Raw genomic sequence first — 14,859 nt, 5'->3', positions numbered from 1 at the left:
AATGCTCAGCGTGTGGTCCATCTTCTCTCCTTGTTTCTGCTTTACAATTACACATTATGAGAGAAGATAAGCACTAGCGAGGCTAGCATAGACATATCATATTTGTCTCGACAATAGCATTTACGAGACTCTGCCAACTCAATTCTTTATTGGGTGTGGTCGGCTTTATTTGGATCCTTGGTGTTGGTCTCCTCACCGTAAAAGGGAGTTTGCACTCCTACGATAGTCTCCAAGGCCTGCCCGTTTGCTTGTAGTGATGGTGGGCTTTATAGATGCGTTCTTTATTTTAATATATTTTTTATTTTAATATATCAGTGTCTGCAAACCTCATACTCTTAATTCTCCCTCTATCTCTATCTTCCCTAAGGAGAGGGAATACTCTATTGTTATTTTACATCCCAGTGATCTCAAAATCCAAACAAGAACCAAGATGAAATCTTTTAAATACTTGTTTAGGTCCAGGCTTTTATTTCACGCACACCAAATATTAGCGGAGCGTGAGTTCATTCCAATCAAGAGAGTAGAACACGTCTTGTTGCACGAAGAAGACAAACACGTTCATCACACTAACAATTTCACAATATCCGCATTAAAAGCCTAATTTTTAAGACACCGTACGGATGAATGTATTTGCTTTCAATGCTTCTCTTGTGGGCATGAATCAATGCTCTGGTAATTACTCGGTATGCCTCGTCGCGTTTTGCACCAAAAGTTCGAGCAATATCTTCCCACGCCAATAACCAGAATCTCATGGTACAAATTATAAGGTAAGAACAACCGGGGTTGTGATGCATGTTGTTAGAAACCTAACAGGAGAACAAAGCATCTTTACCAACATGGCACTAGAACAAAGTATTAGGTTTCGTAATATGATTTGAGAGAACATTAGGTGCACAATTTTGCTCATTCACATGCATTACTTCCCCCATTGCTCACGGAATTATTGTATTGGTGTTAGTTAAGATAGATTTGAAGTCCACAAGTATGATCATAACCACATAAAAAATTGGCCTACTTAACTTTTGAGTTTCAAAATATTGAGAATTTGATAGCTTCCCCAAGATAAGGTAGGAAATGCTAAGAAAGGAACAGATATCGTGGATGAATGTTGGACCACAGATGGGTCTACTTATTTATTCATTTCCAACTTGTGCCCTTCAGTAAATTTGCTATAGAAGTTGCTAAGCCAGAAATTGAAATTGAGGATGCATCAAAAATTTTAAAATTTATTATGAAAGTGCAATCAAGTCTTAAAATTTTTAAATAGTGCAATCCAATCCTACAACTTACTATATTGATGCAACCGATTGCTTCTATTAATTTAGTTTAATTCAAATAACGGAGAATTTTGATGTGATTTTTTAATTTTTCGAAGAGAGAACCATCATCAATCAAATTTGTCCACTATCATCAATGCTTAACTTCATGACTATAACGATTTGGTCTGATGAGGGTAGGGAGTGTAAGCCGAGGTCAAAGGACTCGAACCTAGCAAGCTTCTTGGATGTTAAAGGAAAGGAATAAACCAAATTGTAAACTAAATGGGATAAAAAAGCAATTATATGATATGTGTGCGCACGCGTGTGTGTGAAAACTAAAATTAATTCGTGAAAGTGTCTTTTGACGTGATGGCAATGCTTAGACTTGAAACTCCAAAATAAGTATGCATAGGTGGGAGCACTCCCAAGATGGATGGCCTCTTGAAAAGGTGCCCGCTTATGTGCCAAAGAATAAAACCGTAAGGTTTAATATGAGATGAGTCAAAAAAAAAAAAAAAACAATACCTTAATGAGTCAATTAGGGGTTACCATGCCGCTCCACCGATGGTAGCGCCATTGCAAAAGTATTGGTGGAAGGATGGTCGAGCCTCCAAGTGGTGGCTTTAGATTTTTTGTTTTTTTTATATTTTTATTAGTTTTTCTTTTTTTAGTCCTTTTTTTCTATTTTCTTCTCAAACTTTGATGTATTTTTCTTATGTTTTGCGGCACCATGTGTTTCAAGAAAATAATTTTAAAAATACAACGTTATCTTTTTCATTTAATCTAATGAGACGAAGTTAATAGAAGGACTTCATTGCATCATGTGACAAGTTTTAGGGATTTGATTGCATCATTTGAAAGTTTTAGAGCTTAGTGGCATTTTTACAATTAATTTTAGGACTTTTGATTTACTTATTCTTAAATATTATTAACAAATGAGAAGTATTAAACCGCATGTTTCTCCCTTGCTTCTAATGACAAAATGTTATATGACCTTCAAATCACTTATTTAGAAAAATAGATAAATGGTCTAAGTCACCCAAATAGATAAAATTCACATAAGAGTTGTTCACTTTAAAGATTCAATAAGAAAGATAAATATTGTGTTTCCACCTTAGTGGGTTCATGTATTGACTCACCATATCAGAATACGTGGCAGTCTCCAAAGTTTAGATAAGTCATTCTAAATCCTTCCAATGTCTAGTCGCAACAATAAGAAGGATTCATATCAAAAGCAATAGCTAAATCGTCATGGAAACCACTCTGACATAAAAACAAAGAAAGTGGCTACCTAAACCAAAAAGAGAAAGGACAATAAGAAAATTAATCTGCCTTCCATTAACCGCACAATTTATGACAGATTTACACTCATTCACTTTGAGTTGATGCGCTACGTCCTTTCACCAAATGCGCCTTGCATTAAACGGGCGTGAACACATACATCTTGCAGGCATGAGGAGCAACAAGTGCAGTCAAATGAAACCTCACGCTCTTTGAGACAAATGAATGCTGCCATAAAGAATAGTGTCTCAGAATATGCATTGAATTTGACAGATGATCAGTACAAACTAGAGATCAGGAAAGTTTAGTCGAAGAGGATCCATTGGATTACCTTCCAGACATCTCTGACGATGACCGCTTGCGACGGGGAGAGCCCGATTTCCCTCCATCCAACCGTTATAGGGGCCCTGACACCGCTTCTGTTCCACAACACTATCACCACTCTTCTTCTTGACAACGGTCCGGCCCAGACCTTCATGATGCAGATGACAGCAGAAAGAGACGATCGTGCCGCCGAGGTTTACCATGCCATCAGAAACTCTAATGCTTAGAAAACATCAAGTCACAATAGCCATTTTCTGGATTTGAAAGACGACGACCATTTGATTTACCTGGGATGCAGAATTTTCGTACTTTACTCATATTAAACAGCTTGAAACTTCAGTTAGACAATTGCTGGCCTTAATTACAATAACATTTTGGTGACTGGGATAACTAGTTCTCTGTGGTTTTTAACTATGGATGAACTTACTTCTAGCCCAGCCTTTGATCGAAGCTTTCTGGCTTGAACTCCCAAAGGGTCCTGGTTCACGTCAATCACCTCCTTGTTCCTGAGTATCGCTAGAGTTTCTCTGCTTGCGGACCGGATATCGCATCCAATTAGCAAAGGAGCCTGCGAGGAGAATAAAATTCAGGCATCATCCAAAATCTTTGTAGGTGAAAGATTAGGTAGCCGTGGAGCAGAAGGTGCACCTTCATGACAGCCCAGATGCTAAAATGGGATCGGTATTCCTCTAAAGTCATCCCACCATTGCCCACCTCCAGCATGTCAGGATCTACAAGTTTGCGCTGCATGTTAATGTTTTGAGATGGCTACAGACCAAAGACAATTTGACGATTGCTAGTAAATTTGAAAGCTCTGCAGGCACCGGAGCTTCATGACTCCTCATCAATCAGAAACAGCAGAAGCAAATCAAGTAAAAATATTTGTCAGTTACCGTTCCATCTGCCCGGTCCAGCAAATCTTCCCCATATGTTGTTGATATCCGCAATGGAGGTGACACTGAATGACAATGCATGAGGGCACAAGTGAGGCTATATTACATGCGTTTTTAAACTCAAAAGCCTTCTATGAATGATCTGTTAATGTTCGAAGAGATGCAAAATATCCAACCTATCCCATCTGTCTTTAATATCCCCCGTCGTTCGCCAAGAATTGCCGAGCTGACCAGCCCATTTTGCTGGATTCTCCTCTCCCCTGTAACATGGTTCAGCAGATACTAAAGCCATATATTGATACACGATAGTGTCCACTCATGGTGTAGTGAGATTTAGTGAAGATGCTTCAAAACATTCATTCCAAATACTGGAGATTATCACATCCAGTATCAAACACAGAATACCATTCACAGATAGAAAAAAGTATTGGTCGTTTGGCCCTCTGCAACGCATAGCTCATTCTCAAGAACCTGTCAAATGAAACAGAAGATCAAAACTGGTTGTTTAGCTAGTCCAGATGCCTAATTATATGATCAGATTTAGACCTTTGCTGAGGTATGGATCCATCATGGTAGCAATTGTCATACTTCAAATAGTCCACTCCCTACAGCCAAACACCCCTACGTCATATCATATCGTATCACTTAGTTCTCTCCCGAAATCAATTAAATCAAGGACACGAACCCAAGCAGCAAAAGTTCTTGCGTCCTGATCTTCATGCCCGAGAGACCCGGGCATTGTCTTGCTGCAAGTACTATACCTGTCAACATGAAAAAGAAAATAAAATCCAAAGAAGATCACTGCTATGAGCAAACAAAAATAACATGCGTCATCGAAAACCTGAAAAAATGGATAGACTTGCCCGGCATCTGAGTATATTCCAAGTTTTAACCCCTTTGTGTGCACATAATTCGCCAGGGCCTTGATTCCAGAAGGGAAAGTTGAAGACTTTGCCCTCAAATTGCCCATCTGATCTCTGTTTCTTTCAGCCCAACAGTCATCTGCATTTTGCTAACCATTTTGGTGAGGCTTTTGGTAAAATGGCAGTCATAAAGCAGACATTGCTATAGCACTAATTTGGTGGCGATTTGCAAATTTGTCTCTGTAAGTAATCATGTTATTCTTCCTGATGCAAAAGGTGAAATTGAAAGTGTAGAAGAAAAGAAACAAAAGTTCATGGTCACTGACTACAATATTTCCAGGCAGTGGCGGCAAAAGTACCTTCCTAACAACTTCAGCAGCAGAATGTACAAAGACATTATTAAGGAATTGAGGACTGAGATTTAATGACACTTACCGATGTTTACATACTTGTATCCAAGTGCAGCCAAACCGGTGGAGACAAGTGCATCAGCTATAGAAGGAACGGAATGTAAATCATTAATATAAGCTGGAAAATCCATTTCATGGTATGAATAAGCCACAAACTTCTTTAAATCAAGTGATAAATGCCAACTCATCTGTTAGAGCTACTCAGAGCTCTCAAATGTCAACTTCTCGTCCCAATAATTCATCAGTATTACAGGTTACTAAGCGAAACTGTCTCTTCTATTCATTTTGAATCAGTTTATAACTGCTCTATATGCAATAATAGCAATGGCCCTTTTGGGAATGCTTTCCAGAAAACTTTCCACTTCTATTTTGGCGGGACAAATTCTCTTCTAACTTCAGTGCTTAAGACACTTTCAAAGTTGATGTCTTTAGTTGTTTTCACTCAGACGTCCCAGAAATCCGAGGAAACGATATGCAAGACCTAACTAAGAGGAAAGACATAGAAACAAGACAGAAGCAGAACAAAGAAACGAAGTTTCTCTATGAGGCTACTGGGAAATAGACCAGTGAAATTCACAGAAGTCCACAACACACATCTTTGCCATGATTATGAACAAGAAATAGTGAGTAAAGAAGACAAAACATCACCAGTGCTCTTCACAGTCCATTCATCAATCCCGCATTGAAAATGATTCCAACTGTTCCACCTACAACAAAAGCAAAAGAAAGAAACAGCGGAAGGGACATGATAAATCCACAACAGAACTAGCTGCAGAGCTAAAGAAGTGTGAAGGGTAAAGTCAAAACTGAGTGTCACCCCATTGGAGGAGTTCGAGCAACTCCACTGGCAAGAAGGAACTGCACATAATCTTCGTGGCCGCGAAGGTGGCTCGCGTTCAGAGCACAAGCTGTTTTGACAACGCACAGAAACAGAACGAGAAGCCCACTTCCGATTCCCGTCATCATCCCGTAACCTTCGAGGACGTGAAATTCCAATTGAAGACACAGAGCGGCGACTGGTAGAGTTGATATAAAAGAGCATCTGCGATCATGTGAGATTGGATGTCGGTGAGGAAGCAGTAGGGACAGAAGGGTTTTAATGCGAGTTAGTTCACTCGGCAGCTAGAAAGATTCTGTGAGACACTTTCGATCTCATCTTCCTTAACTTTATCCACTTTTTCTTTTTTTTTATGTTGAAAAAATGACATAAATAGTGTTTGAACCCCACCCAATATTCAATACCGTCCTTAGAACTTTTATTTTATTCAATATGATTCATGAATTTTTTGTATATATTCAATTTAGTCATTAAATTATGTGTGATATTGTTCTTTCATTAATTCAAATTCAAAGATATATAATTTAGAGGATAGATTGAACATTTATAAAAAGTTCATGAATTACATTGACAAATTATAAATTTAGGAGCGGCATGGCATATTGAGTTAATGTTCATAGACCATATTAAATAAATTAAAAGCTCATAAGCGACATTACACATTAGATTAAAGTTCATTGATCATTTATATGATTAACTCTTTTATTTTATTTTCATGACAACAAGCGACATGTCCAGGATTCTAGTTGAAACATAATTATCCAATTCATCTTAAATTTGAAGATTAAAAAATGATGAGCCGGTCGCTCCCGATGAATTTTTAACATGGACTTGAAGAATTATGTAGGAGCTACATAAGCCAAACGACCAACTCTATATCATGGCACGGAGGTAAATTTGTTGTAACTTGCATTGGGATTATTTAATTTGACCACTTCTACAAATCCGAGGGTCAATGGCAAGTAAATAAATTCGAAGGATTACATTGCGTTAATGAGACGAGTTAAATGACCAACTATATACTCATGATGTCCCATTGCAAATATGATTCGCTTTACTCATTTTTCCATTATCAAAATCGTGGCGGTCCGTATTCAGGTAAGTAATTCATGTGAGAGTTTTTACTTCTTCTTCTTTTTTTTTTGTGGGGGGGGACTTTTCAGTTCTATGATCGATTGATGTGGGGATAAGTGAAAAAAGAATTTTTATTCAGTCCAAAAGAACAAAAATCACTGACTTTATGGGCTTATGCCTTCTGCTGCAAATTCAATTGGGTCAGGCCCGTATGAAATGGCCAAGGTAAAAGCATAGGAGAAATAGTGGCTACAGCCCATATTCATATCCTAGCCCATTAGGGGCTCAATAGGAGTTCTTTTTTAAGGAATCGTTTTGAACCATTTCTGATTGTAATGTGTTTAGAGATGTGGATTCGAGTGAAGAGAAAATTGGAGCGTTTTCTTCAATTGAAACCTTGTATAAATCAATGAAGTTTGTTGTTCTCTACTTATTCTCCTAAATAGTTTCCCATCAATCGAAGATAGCAGTCTGGGTGCATACTAAGATCAATGTTCTCATTTTATTATCCGGTCTACAAAACAAGATAGCAAATGGACCTAGAGTGGAAGATAGCAGATCTTCTTCCTCATTTATCCAATCTAGCCTTTTTGTTGGTTGTCATGTATAGTTTTATATTAGAGATAAATGTATTAGAAGTTATAAAATTTGTCATGAAAGTTCAATTTAGTCATAAAACTTTCAAAAAATGCACTTAAGTCTTAAAATTTGTTACAAAAGTGTAATTAAGTCCTAAAATTTTCAAAAAGTGCAATTAAATCCAAATTAGTCAAATCAAGTCCTTTGATTGAAAAATAAATAATTTTTTTGGACTCAATTGCACTTCCGTGATAAGTTTTAGGATTTGATTGCATTTTTGAGATATTTTAAGACTTTATTGCACTTTCACGATAAGTTTTAAGATTTCTAGTACACTTCTCCCTTTATATTAAAAATAAGGATGCCTTACATGTCTATAGTGTTCTGTCTCAGGCACATGCAAAGACAAAAGCACAACTTAAAAAATTTGGGTAAAATCTTTTTGAAGTTTAACATGCCATTTAACATATTGACGAAACCAAGAAATGATTAGAACTAGTCATCAAGCATTTTGATTAGATTAGGACGAAATGAGAGTCATTGAAATGTCTACTTCAAACTAATTCAAATTATATAAATAAATAAAAACATAACTTGATATGGTCTTGTTGGACTCGTGCAAAAAATGTTATGCAAGAAAGAAAGTCAGGTGGTTCGATGTAATATAACTCCTTTCAAATGGAACCCACATAATCTATTGTGATGACTTTAGAATACATGTCTAAACCCATTTAAATCATTAGTTACTAGTCAAAACTGCTGAACCGAAAGATAAAATTTCTAGGTTCACAATGTCAAGAAGACAACTCAATTAGTGTGGTACGGTCATTATAGTCGCTGTGAAATATTAATTAATGTGGTCGGTTGAATGATTAAGGAACAACTAGGAAAGTCTGTCCAGAAGTCAAGATTGGAAGTACTCAACCCGCATTAGTTACTTTCTTCTTCTTTTTTTGACAAACCCTCATTAGTTACTTTACATAGTGGAAAAGGACAACTGGACAGCTCTTTCTTTCTGCATAAAGTGGCTCGACTTTGTCCCTTCTGTATCATCTTTTCTGAATCACTCTCTTGCTTCAATTTCAAGCGTCTCACATGGTGAAAACTAATACTTCAATCCAATAATTTGACATTGCGTCACAAAATAACCAAATGCCCTTGTTTGAGATGTCTGAATTTATGCTTGAATTGAGATTATTTGAGTTGATTACGTGTTATAATTGACACGATGAAAACTTTCTCACTGACGATAATCAATAGTCATTCTCTTTTTGTGAAAAATTTTCCACTTCATATGAGTGCAAAGAAGTCCGAGTTGCCATGTCCACTTCCTAATAAACAAACCCTTTTTTTGAGTCATCAATCGCATGATTCACCAGCAAAAGTGATACTTTAGAGTCACATATGTCTATTCTTATATTTATTCTCAACAACCAACAATCTACATATGAATAAATAACTAAAGTTTTAGTGCTACAAAATAATTTACTATTGATCCCTTATACGCGAGAAGAGAAGCCAACCCCATTATGTCGGGACTCCGTAGAGACTAGCCACGTTGCTTGATTGTCCCAAAAGGCTTGATTGTCCTAAAAGGACTCCTGGATTCGCACAATCATTCCTTCGTTAATTAATTATTGCTATTCCTCGTGACCATTCCATTCCGCGCCCACAATTAAAGACTTAAATTTGAGAACGGTTTACATTAGTCTTACTTTTACGCGGTATCAAAGTATGCACATAAATGGTTCTATTTCCTTTGTATTCCTGATGAAACGGTCATTTCTTTGTTTGGTTCAAAAATTAATAAGGAATAGCTATTCCTTGAGAGGTTAAGGAATAGCTAATACGTGTGTTTTCATATGACTGTTTAAGCTTTTCAAATAATTCACAGTGATTCTGCTAAATTTTACATGATATTCAAATAAAGCATACAACAATAATTATATATATGTTTTCCAATATATTTCCAATATTGCTAATGAAATAGTCATTCACTTTGTTTGATTCAACATAATTAGAAATAGCTATTCTATGCATTTAATTAACGGTTTAAGTTTTAAAATAGTTAATAATGGTCTCACATGTAAGGGGGAGTCTTTGATTGTTTGAATATTAAACTATAATCTAACAATTTAAACATTTTAAATAGTTGATGACAGATATCATACTTCTCTAAAATTGCTCATATGTTCACTTTCACAATCTCCCTTTCACGTGTGAATGCCTCTAATGTTAAGCATGCTCCCCCTTAATAGGGTAATCCTTAACTCTAACATCCTCTTTATCCTATCAAACCAACGATGATGGGAATCTTCACTCGGGCCCATTAATCACCAGATTTCTTCCTTGATACTGATCCATATTAGGAATTTTCCGATCAATTGTTAGTTTTAATACTACCATTTGCTCTGAAATCACTTCTAGGACGCGCAATTCAAGCCCCATACCTCAATTCTAGGGAGATCACAAGGAGAGGCATACATATTTAAGCTAGTCAACATATCTATGTATCCAGCATTACTAAAAATACTTAAATCGACAAATTTTAGGCATATTAAATTTTAGTGCTCCACACAACATGAGATCTCGGTCATGGGATTACCTGAAATAAACAGGATATGTACGTCATGTGGTTAGCTAGTGATGAGATAGACTTGGAAAGTGGTTTGAGGACGGTTTTCCTCGCGCATTATAATTTGGAGCACCAGGTCAATGTATGCATAATTTGGAACCGTCAATTTTAGTGCCCTCCACTCCACAGACCATGTCTGGTTTTTCTTTATTAAGTGATATGTCAAGTTCTGGGCTCTCCACTCCACAGACCATGTCTGAGTTTTCTTTATTTGGGGTTTGTTAATTATATTGGAATTCACCATCTTCCCTTGTCTCGTAGCCACTCCAACGCAACCATTGGTCCGGTTGCAGCGACATCATTTCGGAAGATCATCATGAGATTGAAAAGCCATCGCAATATCATCTCCCATGAAAAAGTAATGATTATCCCTTAAAGTTACGTGTTTTATTTTGAAAGGGGAAAGTGTTTGCGACCTCATCAAAGTACTTAATGCTGCAAGTATTTTTCAATTTTGGGTTTCAAGTAGTCGGTGCCATGGCCTCTCCATTATACTTGGAAATGTTGTAATGATTCATTGCAATTAGGCTTTCCGTAGAAAAATGAGAGTCGTGTATGATTTGTTTCATACTGTATGAGAATCATCACTATGTTTCTATTGAAACCAACTTTTACGTGGAGAGGGGTCAATGGTCACAATCTCAATCATCAAGGGTGTCAACACCCAACCGTGGGCGAGTCCCGGCTCAATGCATGTGTGAGTTGTGTTATAAAAAAGTCCCACATTAAAGAATTGATGCAATGTGAAATAATTCGCTCATAATTTATTAGTTTAAATTTTTGAGTGGAGATGGGTTTGGCTTCATATATTGATAAGCTTGCACTTGAACTCTCCCTCTTGGTAATCTTCTCGGGTGAAGGTATCTAATTTTTTCTATGTACTCTCAATTATTGATATCAAAGTCAATGATTGATTAGTGACTCCACTTCCAATACGTATTGTTTAGTGAATATCCAAAGAAAGAAATTTGGTGATCAACGTAATTTTTGAGCAACTTTCATGACCGAAGAGACATAAAGTGAAGGCGGTGGGCATTGTGGTGCAACGACGTATTCCGATGGCAACCTTCATAACTCGATACGGAAAAAATGGCCAGGGATGAAAGTAGGCATTGGAGGAGACCTGAATTAAAGGGGAGTAGACAAACACTAAGTTCACTCATGAGATGGAGATTGTAGAGATGCACATATGAAATGTATAAGAACAAAGTCCCACATTGCAGAATTAGTGTGATGTAAAATAGTTAATATATCCTAACTAACTTATAACTCATTGGTTTAAACTTTTAAGTAATAGTAAATCCAACTAGATATATTGATAAGCTCCAACTTGGGCTCTCTCTTAGTAATCTCCCCAAGTGAATATATTGGTGAGGAATGCCCTTGCCAACAGAAAAAGGAAAAATAAAAATAAATGCAAAAATATAAAAAATATTATTAAAAATTATTTACGTTAGTGTCGATTGTGCCATGTAAGATGATCAATATCTATCTTAGCGATTTTCGGTAAAAAATTATCAAATGAACTTAATTAACAAAACATGAAAAGTTTAGAATTCAATTGACAAAAATGAAATTAATTAGAACCGAATTGGTAAAAATACAATAGATTTAAGACTTTTTTTGATAATTTTCTTTAGCAAGGCTTCTTGTAAGATTGGACCACCTACCATTCTATGGGCAAATGAATTCGTTATTTATCTATAAAACAAAAACCGAGATGGCAATTCAAATGGCTATATCATTCCCCAACCGCATAGCTTCTTCCATGAATGTTTATAGATCCGACATTAGATGTGATCGATGGGGACTTATAATAATAAAAATTGTTGTCCGTTTTTGGTAAATATCGATGGTCAGAAAATGGACGGCGAAGCTTACACCGATGCTCCCTCCCTCTACAAATAACAACGAAAAGGTCTCGCAGCTTACGAGACCAGTTCTAAATTTTCTGCCACTTTGACCAACGTCGTACCGATGTTATGTTGTCAAAATATATTATATATTACAATAAACCTCTCTCCGTGATTCAGAACACCCGAACCGAGTTATAATATTTTTCTCCGGTCAAACAGAAAGTTCCTTTGAAATTCCAATTTCATCTTGGAAGATGCGTGCTGATGATCTCTCTGCATTTTCCATTGATTTTCCCCAAGTCGCGACATTTCTATTCACGAGAATTTTTGGGTCGGTAGAATTGTCTTCGATGGGCATGAACTGAAATCCCTGGTGAGCAATCGTTCATAGTGATACCAAGTGCAATTTCCTTTGCAATTGTGAGAAACTTCATGTCTGGTAATCCGCCGTTTAAGAAGTGATTGTGAGTTGTTAGGGAAGTTTCCTCACATATTCATGGAAGCAATAATACGGGAATTTCTCGTTAATGAAATGAAGCAGATGATTATGTGTAATTTTCTTGAATGCATGTGAAATAGGAATATACTCAGCACAGTTAACGACACTTCCCTTTTTGACAAAAATTTGAAGTTAAAAGTAACATAAATGCTGTTTACGATTGTTTTTAAGGCACATGCCATTCAGATATGATATGCAGACATATGCACCCGATACACCAATATATCTCTTGAGCTGGTAAGGCTTGAATCCAGGTCAAGCTACAAACAAAGAAAAGTGGCCGTTCGATCCACAAGTCCAATAATCAGACCAGTGTTATGTTGTCTATTTATGTATGATGTTTAGATGGTCATAGCTAGATTTAGTAAAGATTTACCTGTTCCTCTCGTGGAGCATGTGCTCTTAACAGTTAACAAATTTCCCGATTAAGCTAAGAGATAAAGAAACGGAATTAATCATAGAACATGATCAGATTGTCCAGCAAAAGTACAGACAAAAAGATCAACAACTCTAATATATAATTCATTTTATCTTTCTAAGAGGGTATACATTTGCGGTATGAACTATTGCATATGACACAAAAAGATCGACAGCTCTAATCCGCATGTCCATGTGGAAACCCTAGATGTTATCAATTACAGGAGAGAGAAGGAAAAAAAAACAAGAAACTTTAAAGTTGAAAGATAGTGCTGTTTTCTTGCGCTGTCAGATTGCACTTTCTTCTAGGTCTCTCCTTTGTCCTTTTTTTTACAAAGTTATTTACAAATTAAATTAACAAATCAATAAAGGAAGCAATCGATTAAAGCACGAGGATGACGCCCACTCGTTGCAGACCGCCGCACTGGGAACCAAGAGCGATCTTCATGTTCTTGACCCAATTTTCTTTTTTTCTCTCTACCATTCAGGAAAGAGAAGAAAAGTTCAGGCGTTTCCGTGCAACGTATAACGGGTTCTTGCTTGCGCCTTCTTCGTCTACTTCGAGCACATTCCTCACCACTGCGTCCGTAGCATCTTTCAAGAGCTTTGACCAATCCCTATATTTCAAAATGCAAAAAGAAAACACCATCAGTCTTCTGTAATGAATCATAATAACATCAAGACCAAGAAAAAAAATGAGAAATATCAATCTGCATGCATGTGTAGCTAATGGTGTAGTAATCAATTGTCGATGTATGCTTTCCTTCAACTACTACGAGCGCAAGAAGATAATGGACCCAAAATTAGGTAACGAGCATTTGGTTAAAAAACATAAGGATGTAGAATTGAGCATACCCTGTCGTTGTGTCGAAAGTGAGTCCGACCGTGTCCCTAGCTTCTTCAAGGGCGTCCCTGAATCTCTGCAAGTCCATGTCGGAACAGAGCCCATCGTCCCTGACTTGGAGCAGAGATGGCTTCACATCACAGAAGATGGGAATCACCCTCTTCTTGTTCTCCATCAACACGGCAAGCTCGTGGAGGCAATACGGCGACTCGCAGTAATTTGGAGAGAAGACGGCCACCCCGACCTTGCACCCACATATCGCCTCGTTGATCTTCTGGTACAATGAGTCCCCGGGCCTCATGTTCTTGCTGTCCAAGAAGGGGCGGAGGTTGTGCACGCTGAAGTAGTGGAACAACAAGCCCGACACGTTCCGTTTCGTGTCGATCCCGCGGTGGTTTATGAACACGTCACAAGGCGGCCTCAGGACTTGCATTTGGATCTTCTGCCGGAGGTTGCGGCCCCGGTGGTGAATCAAGCTCTTGGCCGTAGCCACCGGACGTTGCATTGCGTTAGCCAGAGCGGATCAAAGGGTGTAGACTTCTTTCTTTTTTGATTGTATGTTGAGGGGTGAAACTTACGCTTTGTCTGAGTATATATATATATAGCGAGAGAGATTGCAAGGGCTTTTGGTCGTGCCGACATAGACCGCCAAGCGAAAGTACTTGGTACTTGTTTTGAAAAAGCAGAGAAAAGAGCGCAGCTTGAAATATTCTAATGTCTGGACGACTGCCCAAAACCTTCAAACACGTTCTTTGCAACTTTGGGAGACATGATGAGGAGGCGGTCATTTGAATAGAATTTGTACTTTGGGGCGGTCATTTGAATAGAATTTGTACTTTGGGCATAGGTCAATTTCATGTGATTTCTTTGCGGCGTGTCTTCATTTGTTGTTGCGAAACACCCATTCGCGGAGTTTTAAGGATTAGTTGTTCTTGGATTCACGTTCGTTGACCTCGGTTTGATGTTGTCGTGTTGTTTTCTCGTTGGCAATGCCTCCTTATGTTTCGTTAGAATTACTAAACTTTGCTCAAGAGCTGAATTTCATGGAGCCTAATTTCGACGGTAATCACGTCTTGTTAATACCATA

General features: G+C 37.5%; 2 protein-coding genes across 3 annotated transcripts; both read right to left on the bottom strand.

The window, feature by feature from the left end:
* Positions 1-2,412: 2,412 nt before the first annotated feature.
* LOC104441048 (alpha-galactosidase-like) lies at positions 2,413-6,161 on the bottom strand. Of its 2 annotated transcripts, XM_039311048.1 has the most exons (13): positions 5,848-6,158; positions 5,679-5,737; positions 5,056-5,112; positions 4,621-4,759; positions 4,443-4,518; positions 4,304-4,362; positions 4,163-4,228; positions 3,934-4,017; positions 3,758-3,822; positions 3,513-3,595; positions 3,292-3,432; positions 2,872-3,012; positions 2,413-2,768 (listed from the first exon to the last, which is right to left on the bottom strand). In XM_039311048.1, the coding sequence occupies exons 1-13, from the start codon at positions 5,994-5,996 to the stop codon at positions 2,679-2,681; spliced, it is 1,209 nt and encodes a 402-aa protein (XP_039166982.1). In that variant the 5' UTR covers positions 5,997-6,158; the 3' UTR covers positions 2,413-2,678. The 2 variants fall into 2 exon arrangements, with proteins under 2 accessions (XP_039166982.1, XP_039166983.1); XM_039311049.1 differs by lacking the exons at positions 2,413-2,768; positions 2,872-3,012 and adding an exon at positions 3,019-3,151 and having other exon boundaries at positions 5,848-6,161.
* Positions 6,162-13,412: 7,251 nt separating this feature from the next.
* On the bottom strand, positions 13,413-14,277 carry LOC104442647 (TIR-only protein). Its single transcript, XM_010056051.3, has 2 exons — positions 13,784-14,277; positions 13,413-13,545 (listed from the first exon to the last, which is right to left on the bottom strand). Exons 1-2 carry the CDS (start codon positions 14,275-14,277, stop codon positions 13,413-13,415), a joined length of 627 nt encoding a protein of 208 aa, XP_010054353.1.
* Positions 14,278-14,859: the final 582 nt, after the last annotated feature.

This window comes from Eucalyptus grandis, chromosome 4 (assembly GCF_016545825.1).
Source record: "Eucalyptus grandis isolate ANBG69807.140 chromosome 4, ASM1654582v1, whole genome shotgun sequence".
In the NCBI taxonomy this organism is placed as follows: domain Eukaryota; kingdom Viridiplantae; phylum Streptophyta; class Magnoliopsida; order Myrtales; family Myrtaceae; genus Eucalyptus; species Eucalyptus grandis.
The sequence above is the reverse complement of the archived record's forward strand: the minus strand, read 5'-3'. Positions and strand labels throughout refer to the sequence as shown.

What these genes read in the sequence shown, in the direction of transcription:
- LOC104441048 (XM_039311048.1), bottom strand. Translation starts at nt 5,996, where the DNA reads ATGATGACGGGAATCGGAAGTGGGCTTCTCGTTCTGTTTCTGTGCGTT. An exon ending in GCTCGAACTCCTCCAATGGG is followed by an intron (nt 5,738 to 5,847) that starts GTGACACTCAGT and finishes CTTTTGTTGTAG; the next exon opens with GTGGAACAGTTGGAATCATT. An exon ending in GCATCTGGGCTGTCATGAAG is followed by an intron (nt 3,433 to 3,512) that starts GTGCACCTTCTG and finishes TTCTCCTCGCAG; the next exon opens with GCTCCTTTGCTAATTGGATG.
- LOC104442647 (XM_010056051.3), bottom strand. Translation starts at nt 14,277, where the DNA reads ATGCAACGTCCGGTGGCTACGGCCAAGAGCTTGATTCACCACCGGGGC. An exon ending in ACTTTCGACACAACGACAGG is followed by an intron (nt 13,546 to 13,783) that starts GTATGCTCAATT and finishes TTTGAAATATAG; the next exon opens with GGATTGGTCAAAGCTCTTGA.